The sequence below is a fragment of the Pterocles gutturalis genome, unplaced genomic scaffold (genome assembly GCF_000699245.1).
Source record: "Pterocles gutturalis isolate BGI_N339 unplaced genomic scaffold, ASM69924v1 scaffold2373, whole genome shotgun sequence".
Taxonomy (NCBI): domain Eukaryota; kingdom Metazoa; phylum Chordata; class Aves; order Pterocliformes; family Pteroclidae; genus Pterocles; species Pterocles gutturalis.
Genome location: NW_010125202.1, coordinates 529 through 12,902, shown reverse-complemented (window position 1 = coordinate 12,902; position 12,374 = coordinate 529). Strand labels below are relative to the sequence as shown.

The following is a 12,374-nucleotide window of genomic DNA, read 5'->3' as shown; positions in this document are numbered from 1 at the left end:
ATGTGTCCCGTGGGCGCAGATGCAGCCATAGTGCAAAGGTTGAAGCAGCCCCCGTCCCATGGGTGTCCTGTGCCCTCGGCTGGGGCGGGGGCACACGGACCTCAGGGGGTGTCAGGCTGAGCCAGAGGAGGAGCGGGTTCAGTGGGCTTCAGCCCTGAGATTGCATTAACTGTGCAAAAATAGGGTAGCTGCAAAAATACCCGTGGGTGGAGAAGAGCTGGGAGGTCTGGCTGTTGGTGAGAGCTGCGGGCTGTTGCTGGGGCCAGGTCACCCCGGGGTGGTCAGGGTGCTGGCCAGGTGGGTGACCCCCAAGGTTGGGGGGTTCCCTCGCAGCCCCTGGCCGTCGTGCCTCCTGCTCAGGTGACAGTCTGGGCACATCGGGCACTTGAATTCCTGCGGCGTTTGCCTTGCTTTTCAAGTGCCTCGTCAGGTGATGTCATTCCGTGTTGTTAATTGTTTCTATGCCTTCGTGTTAACTGTGCCTGCAGGTACAAAGTGACTCAGGCAGAGCTGTTTGCGTTGTTGTGTCGTCTGGCGGATGAATTGCTTTTCAGGCAGATTGCTTGGATCAAGAAGCTGCCGTTCTTCTGCGAGCTCTCCATCAAGGACTACACCTGCCTGCTCAGCTCGACGTGGCAGGAGCTGATCCTGCTCTCCTCGCTGACTGTTTACAGCAAGCAGATCTTTGGTGACCTCGCGGACGTCACCTCCAAGTACTCTCCCTCTGATGACGAGCTGCACAGGTGAGATGTGGAGCTGAGCTTGGGCGAGGGCTGGGATCTGGGGATGGAGGAGCCGTCGGGAGGATGGCATTTGGGCGCCCTGTCACCACCGAACCACCTCTGCTGGGATGGGTCGCTTCACCCACGGCTGTTTCTTAGGGAATGGTTGGTTGTTCCAGGTTTAAAGTGCACCATGGTCAGTCAGTGTTGAATCAGAACTTCCCTCTGCTGGGAAGGGTGCACGATGCTGTGTGCTGCTGTTTGAAGTTCTTGTAGCAATGCTGTCGTCCTCCAGCACAGCCCCACAAACCGCTTTTATTATGGGGAGAGTAAAATACCCAACGCTTTGGGTAACCCTGAGATACAGGATGGAAGGTCTTATTTAAAAACCCATTGGGCCAGCGGAAAGGTTGCTCACAAAGCTGGTTGTCTGTGTTATCAAAGTGTTCATTATTAATTGCTATTTCATTGTTTTGATTACATAAATTTGAAGATGTTGCAACTTAGCTCTTGTTTTTCCATAGTACGTACTATCTGATGCTCCGAGGAACCTGCCTTTCATTTATCATCCTGGCCAGGGCGTTGTTTTTTGGTTTGGGTGTTTTGCTTTGTACTCTTGGTGCCAGACGGATCCTCCTTTTGGTAGCAGACTCATAATCTCACGATATTACAGCAGAATAGGTGGGATTTACGGAAACTGCTGCCCACCCTCCCTTTTAACACCTGCCCCATTGCCCAGGCTTGGCAATTTCGCAGGAGTCACCAACGGATCCAAGTCTCTGATGAGCAGAGATTTAAACACTGCTGAGGTCCTCGGCTGTCGCAGTATCTGGCGGTTCCGTGGGGTTCCTTTGTGCATCTCTTTTGACAACCAGAGGGGCTGGCCGGCTGTGGGCGCGGAGGAGCCAGGAGCTGGACCCAGGTGTCTCATTTCCTGGGGCAGGTTCCTCCGCGGCGCAGCTCTGCCCGGCCATTCATCGTGCATCTGGTGCTGCTCCTGCGAGGAACAGCGAGGGTCAGAGAACCGCAATAACACTTGTTCTGCATTCAGCCACGCCTTTTGTTCCTGCCGTCCTGGTCAGAGCCTGGAAAGAGAAGTGTTTGTTTCATTTTGGGTTTGTGATAAATACAAGCGAGAGGTAAGAAAACAAGACAAAAGAGGAATCCTTGCCCTCCGGGAACCGGCAATTCAGAGCTGGTCGCCTTGAAAGTCCTTCAGAGAAGATCTGTGTGCATGGATGAAAATAGGTGTTCTTGGGAGACAAGTGTTTCTACAGTCGCTTCTTCTGATTTAGCTTTTCAAGTGTCATTAATTGGCATTAGTGACACGGGGAAAATGCCCACCGAAAAAACCACGGAGCGGGCAGTTGCACAGAGGAGGGGTCTCGTGGCACGGCTCCCTCCCCGTTGTCTTTACAGGGGTTCAGCCTTGGCTCGGCTGCCGGCGGGCGGCAGTGGGGTGGTTGGTGGGTCTTGGTCTCCCTGTGGGACACACTTGTGGACAAACTGGTCCCTTTGGACTGGAGAGGTGTCCAGCTTGTGGCTTTCCCAAAGAGCCCCCGTTCCTCTGGCGTAGATCAGGATTGACTGCAAACTGGGGTTCATCAGGTCTCCCAGCTGGCTGAAGGAACCTCACTGAGCGCTCAGAGCCCGGCACTTTGGGGGTGATTTCTGTTCTTAATTAGCAAAATGCCGGGAGCAGTGCTCGTGCTGAGGCAGGTGATGGTGAAGGCAGAGGATGAGCTCCCCAGCCCCTGTGTTTTAATCACTTCTAACAACTGGCTGAATGTTCCGTTTGCCTGCTAGAGCCAATGTTTTCTTTTATTGTGCTGTTTTTCTGGAGATGAATATGAAATGAATAGATTCCTGACCTCCCCCAGCACTCCTGATAGCGCTTCCCTCCCCCCTCCTCCCTGGCTGATCCCGATAACTCCCAGCCTGGTGTAAACTGCGAGGAGAGGTGTGTGGAGGAGTCAGTCCTCGAGAAGAAATAGGGCTGTGAAAAACAGAACAGCTTTGTTTGAAAGGGGGAGGAAAGTATGCACGGCAAAGTAAGCCAGTTCAACTGCAGGGACGAGAGAAGAGCTCTCCTGGATTTATGAAGTGATGAGTGGCTGGTAAAAATGTGCATGCTCCAAAAACAATTAAACCCAACAGACGACTGAGTGGTCTTTGTGCTCATTAACTTCTTGAGCTTTGCAATCTTGCACCTGCAAGATTTTTAATGTCAACTTGAGAGCAAGAAAACTTGTACAACTTCAGATGAGCCGACAAGGCTTTCATCGCTGACAATATTACTTTCTCGAAGCAGTGACCTGCGGTTCAGATAGTTTGTTTTCACTTCTCTGGGGTCAAACTCCACCGTGCATTTTACAAATAACTTTGAAGTAAACAAACGCATATGCCAAAATAAGGTATTATTCCGTGAAACAGGTTCTATTTTTGTTCTATTCACAGACGTCTTTCTGCCTCTGCTGTTATTCTTTGTGCTGTACAATGCTTCCCTGAGCACTTCTGTCCCTCTTCTGAGCGTTTCTGCAATACGTGGTTTCTTTGAAGCAGGGGGTATTGCTGCGAGCTGCGTTCCCGAGAGGCCATTCCTGGCTGTGGGCAGGCGTGGGATGGTGCTGGAGCGTGCCCGCGGGCTCCGGCAGCCCCCCGCACTCCCCAGCTCTGCTGCTGCCCGGTGCCTGCGCCCCCGCGGCTCCGGGGTGCCCGGGGTCATCGCTTCTGCAGAGGAAGGACCTTGTTCTGCACCTGCAGACTCTCCATCGGGCGCTTTTCCAGCTGTGTGTGTTGATGTGTGATCTCTCTCCTCCAGATTCAGTGAAGAGGGGATGGAGGTGATGGAGCGGCTGATCTACCTCTTCCGCAAATTTAACCAGCTGAAGGTCAGCAACGAGGAGTACGCCTGTATGAAAGCCATTAACTTCCTAAACCAAGGTGAGTCGGTGCAGAGACGATATCGGCCTCGCAGGAGGAATTGTCTGAAACACTGAGCAGTCTCGGCTGCCCTAGCAAGATCTGGGAGGAGGGGCTCTGGGACCTTGGAGAGACTCGAGCTCTAGAACCTCTCTGTACGTGTTGCCATCATGCAAACCGTGCGCCAGGCAGAGCACGATTCTTGGGTACCCGCATGGAGAAATTCTGGAAGTGAAGGAATTCGTTTGCTTGGCCCATTTTAATTGCCTTTACATCTAGACACCAGGGACAGTGGGTGTGTGATTTCACACGCGTACCAGCGGTACCGATAGCAGAATCAGAGCAGAGCTGGGAGGCTGGGGGAACCTTTCTGGGTAAGGTTTGGGTGGGTGATGACTTCCCAGCTGCTGACAACTTTTCATCAGGGCAGGATGTGTCATCTAAAAGTGTTACTGCTCTAGGTAACTGTTCAGGCAATTCACTAAATGATAGTTTTAAATCATTTATTTGCATTGCTTTTTTCCTGTAGTGAGCATTGGCTGTTTGCATAACAAGCTTTCAAAGGTCCCCCACTAGAAAATGTTTTTGTTCATTTTTCTGCTTTTAAAAGGTGAATTTGTAAAACTGATTCTCCTTTTTTTTTTTTCTAGAGCTTTTCTGACTCTTTAAAATATTTACCCTCAGGATATATGCTTAGGTCACCTAGCTGGCTTCCTCCTGTTTAGATTCTGTACCCAATGCTAAGTCTTTAAAGTGGAAAGGAATCACGAATGAAGTATTTATGCAATGAACTCTGCTTAAGGAGGGACTGTATCCTGTTGATGGACGAGTGGGTAGACCTGGCAGCCCAGCCTGCCACAAGACACGACCCTTATTTCAGAGTTCGTGCAAAATAATTCTTCAATGTGTGAGAAGAGCCTGATCGTTTCCTAACAACTGTAGTAGGCTGAAATAGTTTGGAATAGATGGTTTTGTTCCTCAGTAGTGTTCGTCCCCATCTCCACTCCCATACATTGTCTCAAGCCGCTGCTCCTGGATCCCTTTTCACGGACGGTGGTTGTCGCAGGATGTTTCTTCGGAGACAAACGCTCAGTGGATGGTGTTCAGCTGTAATTTTGGAAATAAATGTCCCCAAAGTCTTTTCTACCGTGAAAGATAGTTGCAGTTGGTGCAAATGTGCGGCGGGCTCCCTCCTCCCCTGCTCGTTTCCCGCAGCAGATAGTGCTGACGCTTCAATCTGTGCCGGGCGAGGTTCCGCTTTGCTTCCCTGGGCAGTTTCCTGACACTGGATAATGCGCCTCTCGAGCTGTCCCCATTGTTTTCCGAAATGTATTTTCATTAACTTCCTGTCTTCTTTTATTTTTAGTTGAAGTTTGCAATTTTTTATTGTGAAATACCTGGGAATTATTTTTAAAAGTCAGCTTTGGGGCAGCAGACAAATGCCTCTTCCGTCAGATGGTGTTCCAGTGCCGAGCCTGCACGAGGGTCCGCCCGCGGCGGCGGCCCCAGCCCCTTCCCCGGCCCCCGGCAGCGTGCCAGTGCCATCGCCCACACTGAACGGTGGCAGGGGCCCTTCCTGCCACCAGTTTGATGGCTTGGGAACGTCTGTTTTTCCTTTGTGTACGTTGCCGGACATTGGCAACGCTAGATTTAAAAATAAGGAGTTAGTGACTTTATAAAGCTCGTAGGACAGAATTCATAAGCAGGTGGGGAGAACTATGACGATACCTTGAATTACAGAGTGAGTGCCTTCCCCAGCCAGGATGATACACCTGAAACCAACGTGTTTCTGTCCGAGGAGGGTTACGCTGAACCCGCTGTGGGGACGAAGCCTTGGCGTGTGGCTGCTTTACGCCCCGCCAGCGGGATTCAGCGCTGCCGGGGCCGTTACCTCCCAGAGCATGTGCTGAGCTCTGGGCGTGAGCGGCTTAGGACATGAGCTGTGCTCATCCTGGTCTTCCCTGGGAGGGAATCCTGTGCCCAGACGTGCATGTAGAGACGCACCTGTGATGCCGGCACGGCGGGAGGGATGACGGGAGTTCTTCATGTTGGTCTAACTGAGCGCTTGAGCCGGTCTCCGAAGCAGGGACCCAGCCCAGTCCTAGCAGTCGGTCTGTCTGACCCGAAGAACGGCCACGCGTGCGAGGCTGCTGCTCTTCTGGGGTGTTTTTGTCGTGTGTTCATCGCTCTAATCATGTTCGCTTTCAGACATCAGGGGTCTGACCAACGCGTCCCAGCTGGAGCAGCTGAACAAGCGCTACTGGTACGTCTGCCAGGACTTCACGGAGTACAAGTACCCACACCAGCCAAACCGTTTTCCGGATTTAATGATGTGTTTGCCAGAGATACGATATATTGCAGGTAACTTTCTGACTTCTTCTCCCACTGGGATGGATCATGTGCAAGTTATGAAATTTGCTTTTAGAAGAAAATGAATTTATAACAGCAAATCCTTCTTGTCTTGGGTGGAGAAGGTTTGGGTGGGACCTTTCTCTGTTGAAGCCCCTCGCCCCCCTTTGGGCCGGGGCTCACCCAGCCGGGCTGGCTCTCTGCAGGCTGTCAGTGTGCTGCTGGCGGGTGTAGCGGTACGTCCCGCTCCTTGCTCTGACCTGCCCCCCTTTGAGTACTTTGGTCGGGTTCTCCTTTTATTTTTTTTTTTCCTTTCAGTCCCAACTCGGAGGCGTTTTGTCTCCAAAGGGTGTAATCCTGATTTGAGTAGTTATAAGAAATAGAGATCCCTGAAATGCTGCTTAATTAAGGAGCAGGTGGTGAACAGAGCAGCAGCAGACCTGCAGCTAACCCCCAGGTTCCAGCTCGTCCGGACCTCCAAAATCCACGGGGGGATTTTCAGATGCAGTTGCACTAGCTGGGTCTGCAGGGTCTGCTGTCGCTGAAGCATCGTTTTATGTTATGGCAAAGGGAGAAACTTGCCTCCCCATGTCAAGGCTCCGTATGCTCCATCCGACTCGATTGTAACGAACTAGATAAAGATCACAGGGTGGCTCTCGTCATTTACTCATTGAGATCAACAAGGGGTTAGAGGAGAGACGGGATTTAGTCTTTCCCGGCTTCTATAAATACTGCTCCATTGTGGATAAATCGTTTTGATCTGACTTTGCCCATTTATTTTGCTTTCAATTGAGTAAAGAATAAATCCCGTTGCGTCCAAATTAATATCAAATGTCTAATGCAGCAGGAGGATGATTAACTGTTTCTCTGAGAGGTTCAAGGAAAAACCGTCTCCAGCGTTGCTGGCTTAGGTGTCTCTGAAATCTGATTCAGGAGTGGCTGCTAATTCTGGTTAATTTTTTTTTTTTTTCTTACCAGGAAAAATGGTGAATGTCCCCCTGGAGCAGCTGCCTCTCCTCTTTAAGGCTGTTCTACATTCCTGCAAGACGAGCGTGAGCAAAGAGTGAGCCCAGCTCGCCCGGCCGGAGCCTCGGGCAGGAGCTGGCTCGCCGCGGGGGAGGGGGGAACGCCGTCCGGGCAGGAGACGGGGCGGTGGGCGTCCCTGCCATTGTAGCAAGAATCTTTTTTGTTTGTTTTTGTTTTTTTACTCTTTTTCCTATATATTTATTTCACGACAGAGTTGAATGTATGATCTTCAACACGATGCACATGGTTCTGTATGAATGCAGCAGATGCATTCTCCAGCGGTTTACAGAATGTGAAGATGTTTAATGTTACAGTGTTTGTTAGGGTTAGTGCTTTTGTATTTTGGGGCTGGGGACTGAGATGACTAAGACTACCTCAAGATGCTGTTCGCACACTGCTCTTTCCGTGATTTGTATCCAAAAGCGTTTGTCATAGAGAGCAAACGGCCTCACCGCATCGCCGGAGCCGTTAGAGTCCCAAACGGGCGATTTTGGAGAAGCGGGTGTTAGAGAAGTGCCAAGCTTGTTTTCTTTGCATCCAATAATAATTTTTAAAAGGCAAGGAGTGGGGGCTCACTGCCCTGTCCCCCAGGGAGCTGTGGGAGTGGGTTCTGCCCCAGCCCCAGCCGCCCCTCCCTCGGCCGCACGCCTTCCCGTCGGCTGGAGTCAGGTCGCTGCGGATCGTAGCAGGCTCCTGGCGTTACACAAAGTTCTCTTGGTGCTGGAGAACTGCAAATAATTTATCATCGCTTAACATCCATTTTAGGTTCACAGAAGCAGGGAGAACCTTAGAGCAGAGGCAGGATTGTCCCTTTAGCATGTGCCTCCCTCCCGGGCGGTGCATGGCTGCCGAGAGGCTCCAGCGCTGCAGCGTCGCCGGCGTTGCTGCCACCCCGCGCAGCCGCTGCTGGGAGCAGGCGACCACCCTGCGGTCAGACCTGTGGATGGGGACGGGGACCCTGGTGTCCTCTGGCACAGCTTTCTCTGCTGGTTCATAGGGGTATCCTACCAGGACTGTTCTGCTGCTTGTGGAGTCCCTTCTCACCAGGAAGAACCGGGTTTGATGCAGTATTTACTGATCTGGTTTGCCCTCGGTGCTGCAGGGGTTGGATTTTCCGTCTCGCAGCCTCCCCACCACCCCGCTGCCCAGAGAGCTGCTTTCGGGACAGCAGGGTAGCTGTTGGAGCAGGTGCTGGGTGTGGTGCTCAGCTAAAGCTGGGGTTTCTCCTGGGTGACCTCAGGGCTTCCTGCTGCTGGGGTGGTGGGGAGGTTGGACGAGATGCTCGTGCTCTCATCCCCTGCGTTGAGAATTCACTGTTGAAGGCTCAGTCGCTCTCCCAGGCAGCTGGGTCGCCCTGGCTGGATTCCCCATGTCCTTGGGTATGAACCTGATCTTTATGTAGCAAGAGGGTTCATCAACAAATTTTTGGATGCTGTTTTAAAAATATTTTGGGGAACAACTTCTGTTCCTCCAGGGCAGAGGGAACTGGCTTGGCACATCTCGGCGAGGCGGCAGCTCAGCCGTGGCCCGGGTGCTCCCGGAGACCCGCGGTGCCACCGCCACCTTCGCAGTCCCACTGGGGCATCTTCCAGCTCGGTGGTGAAAGTCCGCCAGCTGCTGGTTTGTCCCTGTTTGGATAGGGTGTTACGGGTATCGGCTGCTGGGCCCAGCAGCATTCAGCTCCTTCGAGCTTCTCGATCCAAAGGCGGTTCCGTAAATCTCGTTTGCTCTCCGGCTGTGGAATGAGACGAGCGCGTGTTTCTCAGGAAAGCCTTCCGCATACAGCCTATACCTCAAGCGTAAGTGGGAAGATTTTAGTGTATCTGTTTGTAAGTTAGAAAGTATTTCTCAGCTTTTAAGTTTAATTTCCAAATAGCTTGATATGATCTTTTTATTACGGGTTATCTTCTGGCTTGCTGTTTTATACACTCGAGGAATTGTTGAAATTGCATAGGAGTAATTCTGTTCTACAGCGACTGAATTATTATGATCTGTTGATGAATTAAGAGTTTGTTTTAATTAGTGTACATAAAAGTGGTCATCCTGTTGCCAAATACCCAACAGACAGAATCTAGTAGATATTCTGTGTTTATCCAAAAGAGACTCCCAAGACTAGTGCTGTACCAACAACAAACCTAAATTCATTTATGGTGACGAATGGACACGGATGTTCTGCTTTCTGTTGTCTAAAGCAAATTCTACAAAGGTTGGTTGGCAGCAGCATCCGGTAACAAATAACCCATGTGGTGTAGGGAGTAGCAGAGCCTTACTCAGCTGACGAGTAAGGAAGAAGCTGATACACCGACCCAGAGTCGAGCTCACCGGACAGTCGTTCTGAATATCTTCTGCACCAAGTCCTCTGACGGCTTGTATTTTTTGAACAGGGTAAAGTGAATGTGTTGCATTGCAAACTCAGGTATTATGAGAAGGTAGGAACGTAGCTAGAGATGTAGAGACGTTAGGTTGGTCGCTAGATGTATTTGTGAATTTGGTTTGAAGGACACCCTGGAAAGGTTGGAATTTTTGTTCCATTCTTCACGTAACGTACAGTTTACAGGGACTCATATTTTATTTGTGCTTAATGCTAGTAGGGGGAAGTTCATTATCTTCGGTATCTATCTGCTCTTGCTTATCTGACCTTCTGTCATAGAGGAATCCATCAACAATAATAGTCTTTGGTAGAATTTTCTGCCATGACAAGTCAATTTTTATCCCCGATTTGAAAGATAAATTGGCTGACTGACCCCCTCCTCTCCTTCACAGCGGTTGTGCAGATGGAAGGCTGAAGAGTTACTTTTAATCCGAGCAGGGATTTGGGACATAAATTTGATGGGCTCAGGCTCGCAGACTCAGAGGGACTCTGCCCAGTTGCTGCTCCGCAGCTTGAGGCTCGTCTCCCAGTACAGAGCTGAGCAGAACCCGCTGCCGCCAGCCGAGGGGCTGAGACCCAGCCCCAGCGGCCAGACCCCGGGACCCGAACAAAAGGTTTTTGCAAGTGACGGGTTTTTATCCACTGCCTGCCCCGGGTCAGGCTCTGTCCCATGAGCTGAGTTGCTCCTGGTCTGTGTCGGTGGCGAGTCGCTGTCCTGAGCATCCATGTCCCAGGATGCTCAGACATGCTGGGTACCGACGGGCTCCGGGCACGGCAGAATGGGTGCTGCAGGAGGTAACCCCCGGCTGTTTGCATGTGTATTAATTACCTTCTAATTGTTAATAGTGCCCATGGCGTTCATCGTTCCCATCTCGTGCCTGCCAGCCCGCAGCGCTGCGCCGAGGCACCGCACGCTTCGGGTCATCAGGGTGCAGCTCTGGATTTTTCTGTGATTCCTAAAATCCGGAGCTTTTGCAGTCCTCCCTCCCCCAGAGACCAAGGGGGGAACATGGTGTTTTCGGGGCGATCGGTGCAAAGCGGTCAGTGGGGTTCCAGCGGCTCCCCTGGGAACACCCATTTCCCTGTGCCGGGGTGTTGCTTCGGGTGAGCCCGCTGCCGGTGGGGTCTGGGGGCTGTGCCCCCCCGTGCAAAGGCTGGAGCTGGCGTCGAGCCGCTCGCTGCCCGTCCCTCCCTCTGCCCTGCAGCAGCTCTTCAGGCTCTGCACAGAACCGCCGCCACCTCGGGTTTAGGATTTTAAGTCTTGTCCTTCAAACCAACCTTTTTTTAAAGAAAAAAAAACTTGAATTTCTTTTATCTTTACTACTTTTTTTTTAAAAAAAAACGACAACAACAAAAGATTCTCCTGTGAATGTGCTGTTTACCGTTCATTCTTTCTTCTTGGTTTTGATTTGAAGCTGCGAAGCTGGGTGTCTGTGGAAATGTTGTTATTTCTGTGTTTCTCAGGATAATAAGCGGCAATCATCCCTGCCACAGAAAGGGCAGGAGAACGGGGGAAACTTGGGGAACTAGTTTAAGTATGAAGCTGATTTCTAAGTTGTAGATGACGTGTGAGTCGGGGGCATCGCGTGGGGTGTCAGGATCAAGCTGCGGCGTTTCTCTGGGTTCACGGTGTGCTGTTCGCAGCACGCAGAAGCTCAGGGATAAGTATTTAAATGTGACCCAGAGAAACCCTGGCTTTGATGTTGCGACAGTTGCTTCTTTCGTGACTTGTTTGGAGAACCCATCGGAGGCTGAATAAAGCCCCTGGCAGAGATTTTTGGGGGAAATCTTTTGGTTTGGCTTGTGGGAAGTTTGCCTGCTGCAGGATTTGATGCATCCAAAGGGAACAGCATCCCGATGCTGCACGCTGCCGGCCGCGGCCAGGGGAGCTGGGGCTCGTAGGACTGATGTTGGGGTCTGCTCTGCCCGGGGGGCTGGGGGGAGAGCAGGGCTGAGCCCATTTCGGGGGAGCAGGGGGTCTGCTGGGGCTGCCCTGCTCCCCTCTGCTGCAGCCCCTCTCCCCGTGGTGCCCAGCCCTTCTCCGCGGGACAGGGAAACTGTATTTCCACATTCAGTGGTTTGGAAATACCTCATTATTCGGTCTTTGGTGTTAAATGTGTTTGAGGGCTCATGGAAAAGGGGAAAATGGAAATTTTTCAATACATCCCTGGCAGCTGGTGCTGATGTTCTGTACTCAAGTTGTTGCTGATGAATTAGAGCATTTTAACTTCCAGACAGTACAACGTTCTCATCGTGGGTCGGTAAGGCAGTAGGTTCATTGAGGCTGCTTGAGAAAGGTCCTGACATGTGCCAGGAGCTCGATTCCGCTGCTCCGAGCATCCGAAGGCCGGTCCAGCCCAATGCGGCCGTGGCAGGGCCGGCACTGAGCCAGGGCAGCAGCAGTTTGCAGAGCTGGAACCCACCGTCCAGCAGTCCCACTGGCCAGGATCTGCAAATCTGAGTTCAAACCAGCCCTGCAAACAGCTGGGGAGGCCAGTCCAGGCAGTATCTTCCTCTTAAAAAAAAAAAAAATTCAAAAGAGCTCCTGTGCAGCTGCCCTCTAACAGGTCCATGAAAGAAGCAACATGGTTCAGTGGGAGAAGTGCCCCCAAGGGCAAAAAGAAACAGAAATTGAAACCAGATGATGATCAACCTTAACAAAGCCTTTTGTGATTCATTGTTTTCTTTCAATTTATAAAATGTCTTGTAATAGTTGATAACATTATTGACTCAATTTCCATAACAAAACTACCTCGTGTGACATCCTGTTTATCATCTCAAAGGGATTGTGTGAAAAACAAAATCCTGGCAGCCTGTGTCCAGCCAAGAAGGGGCGATGGCTGGAGTTGTGTTTCCCTTCCTGTGGCTTGTGGCTGGGCTCCTGTTCCTGCAGGAGCGTTTCAACCCGCGGGGAGGGGTTTGACTTTGCACCCCCTGGACACCTGGTCCCCCGGACGGCACTGGGCTGAGCACGCCGTGCTGTC

The 12,374-nt window shown here is 51.5% G+C and overlaps 1 protein-coding gene across 1 annotated transcript; it reads left to right on the top strand.

Moving 5' to 3' along the window:
* Positions 1-488: 488 nt before the first annotated feature.
* Positions 489-7,497, top strand: NR6A1 (nuclear receptor subfamily 6, group A, member 1; the record flags this gene model as incomplete). The annotated part of the gene is made up of 4 exons (XM_010078455.1): positions 489-743; positions 3,544-3,665; positions 5,853-6,005; positions 6,972-7,497. Coding segments are annotated over 4 exons (619 nt in total), but the record flags the coding sequence as incomplete, so codon positions are not given.
* Between the last annotated feature and the right edge of the window lie 4,877 nt (positions 7,498-12,374).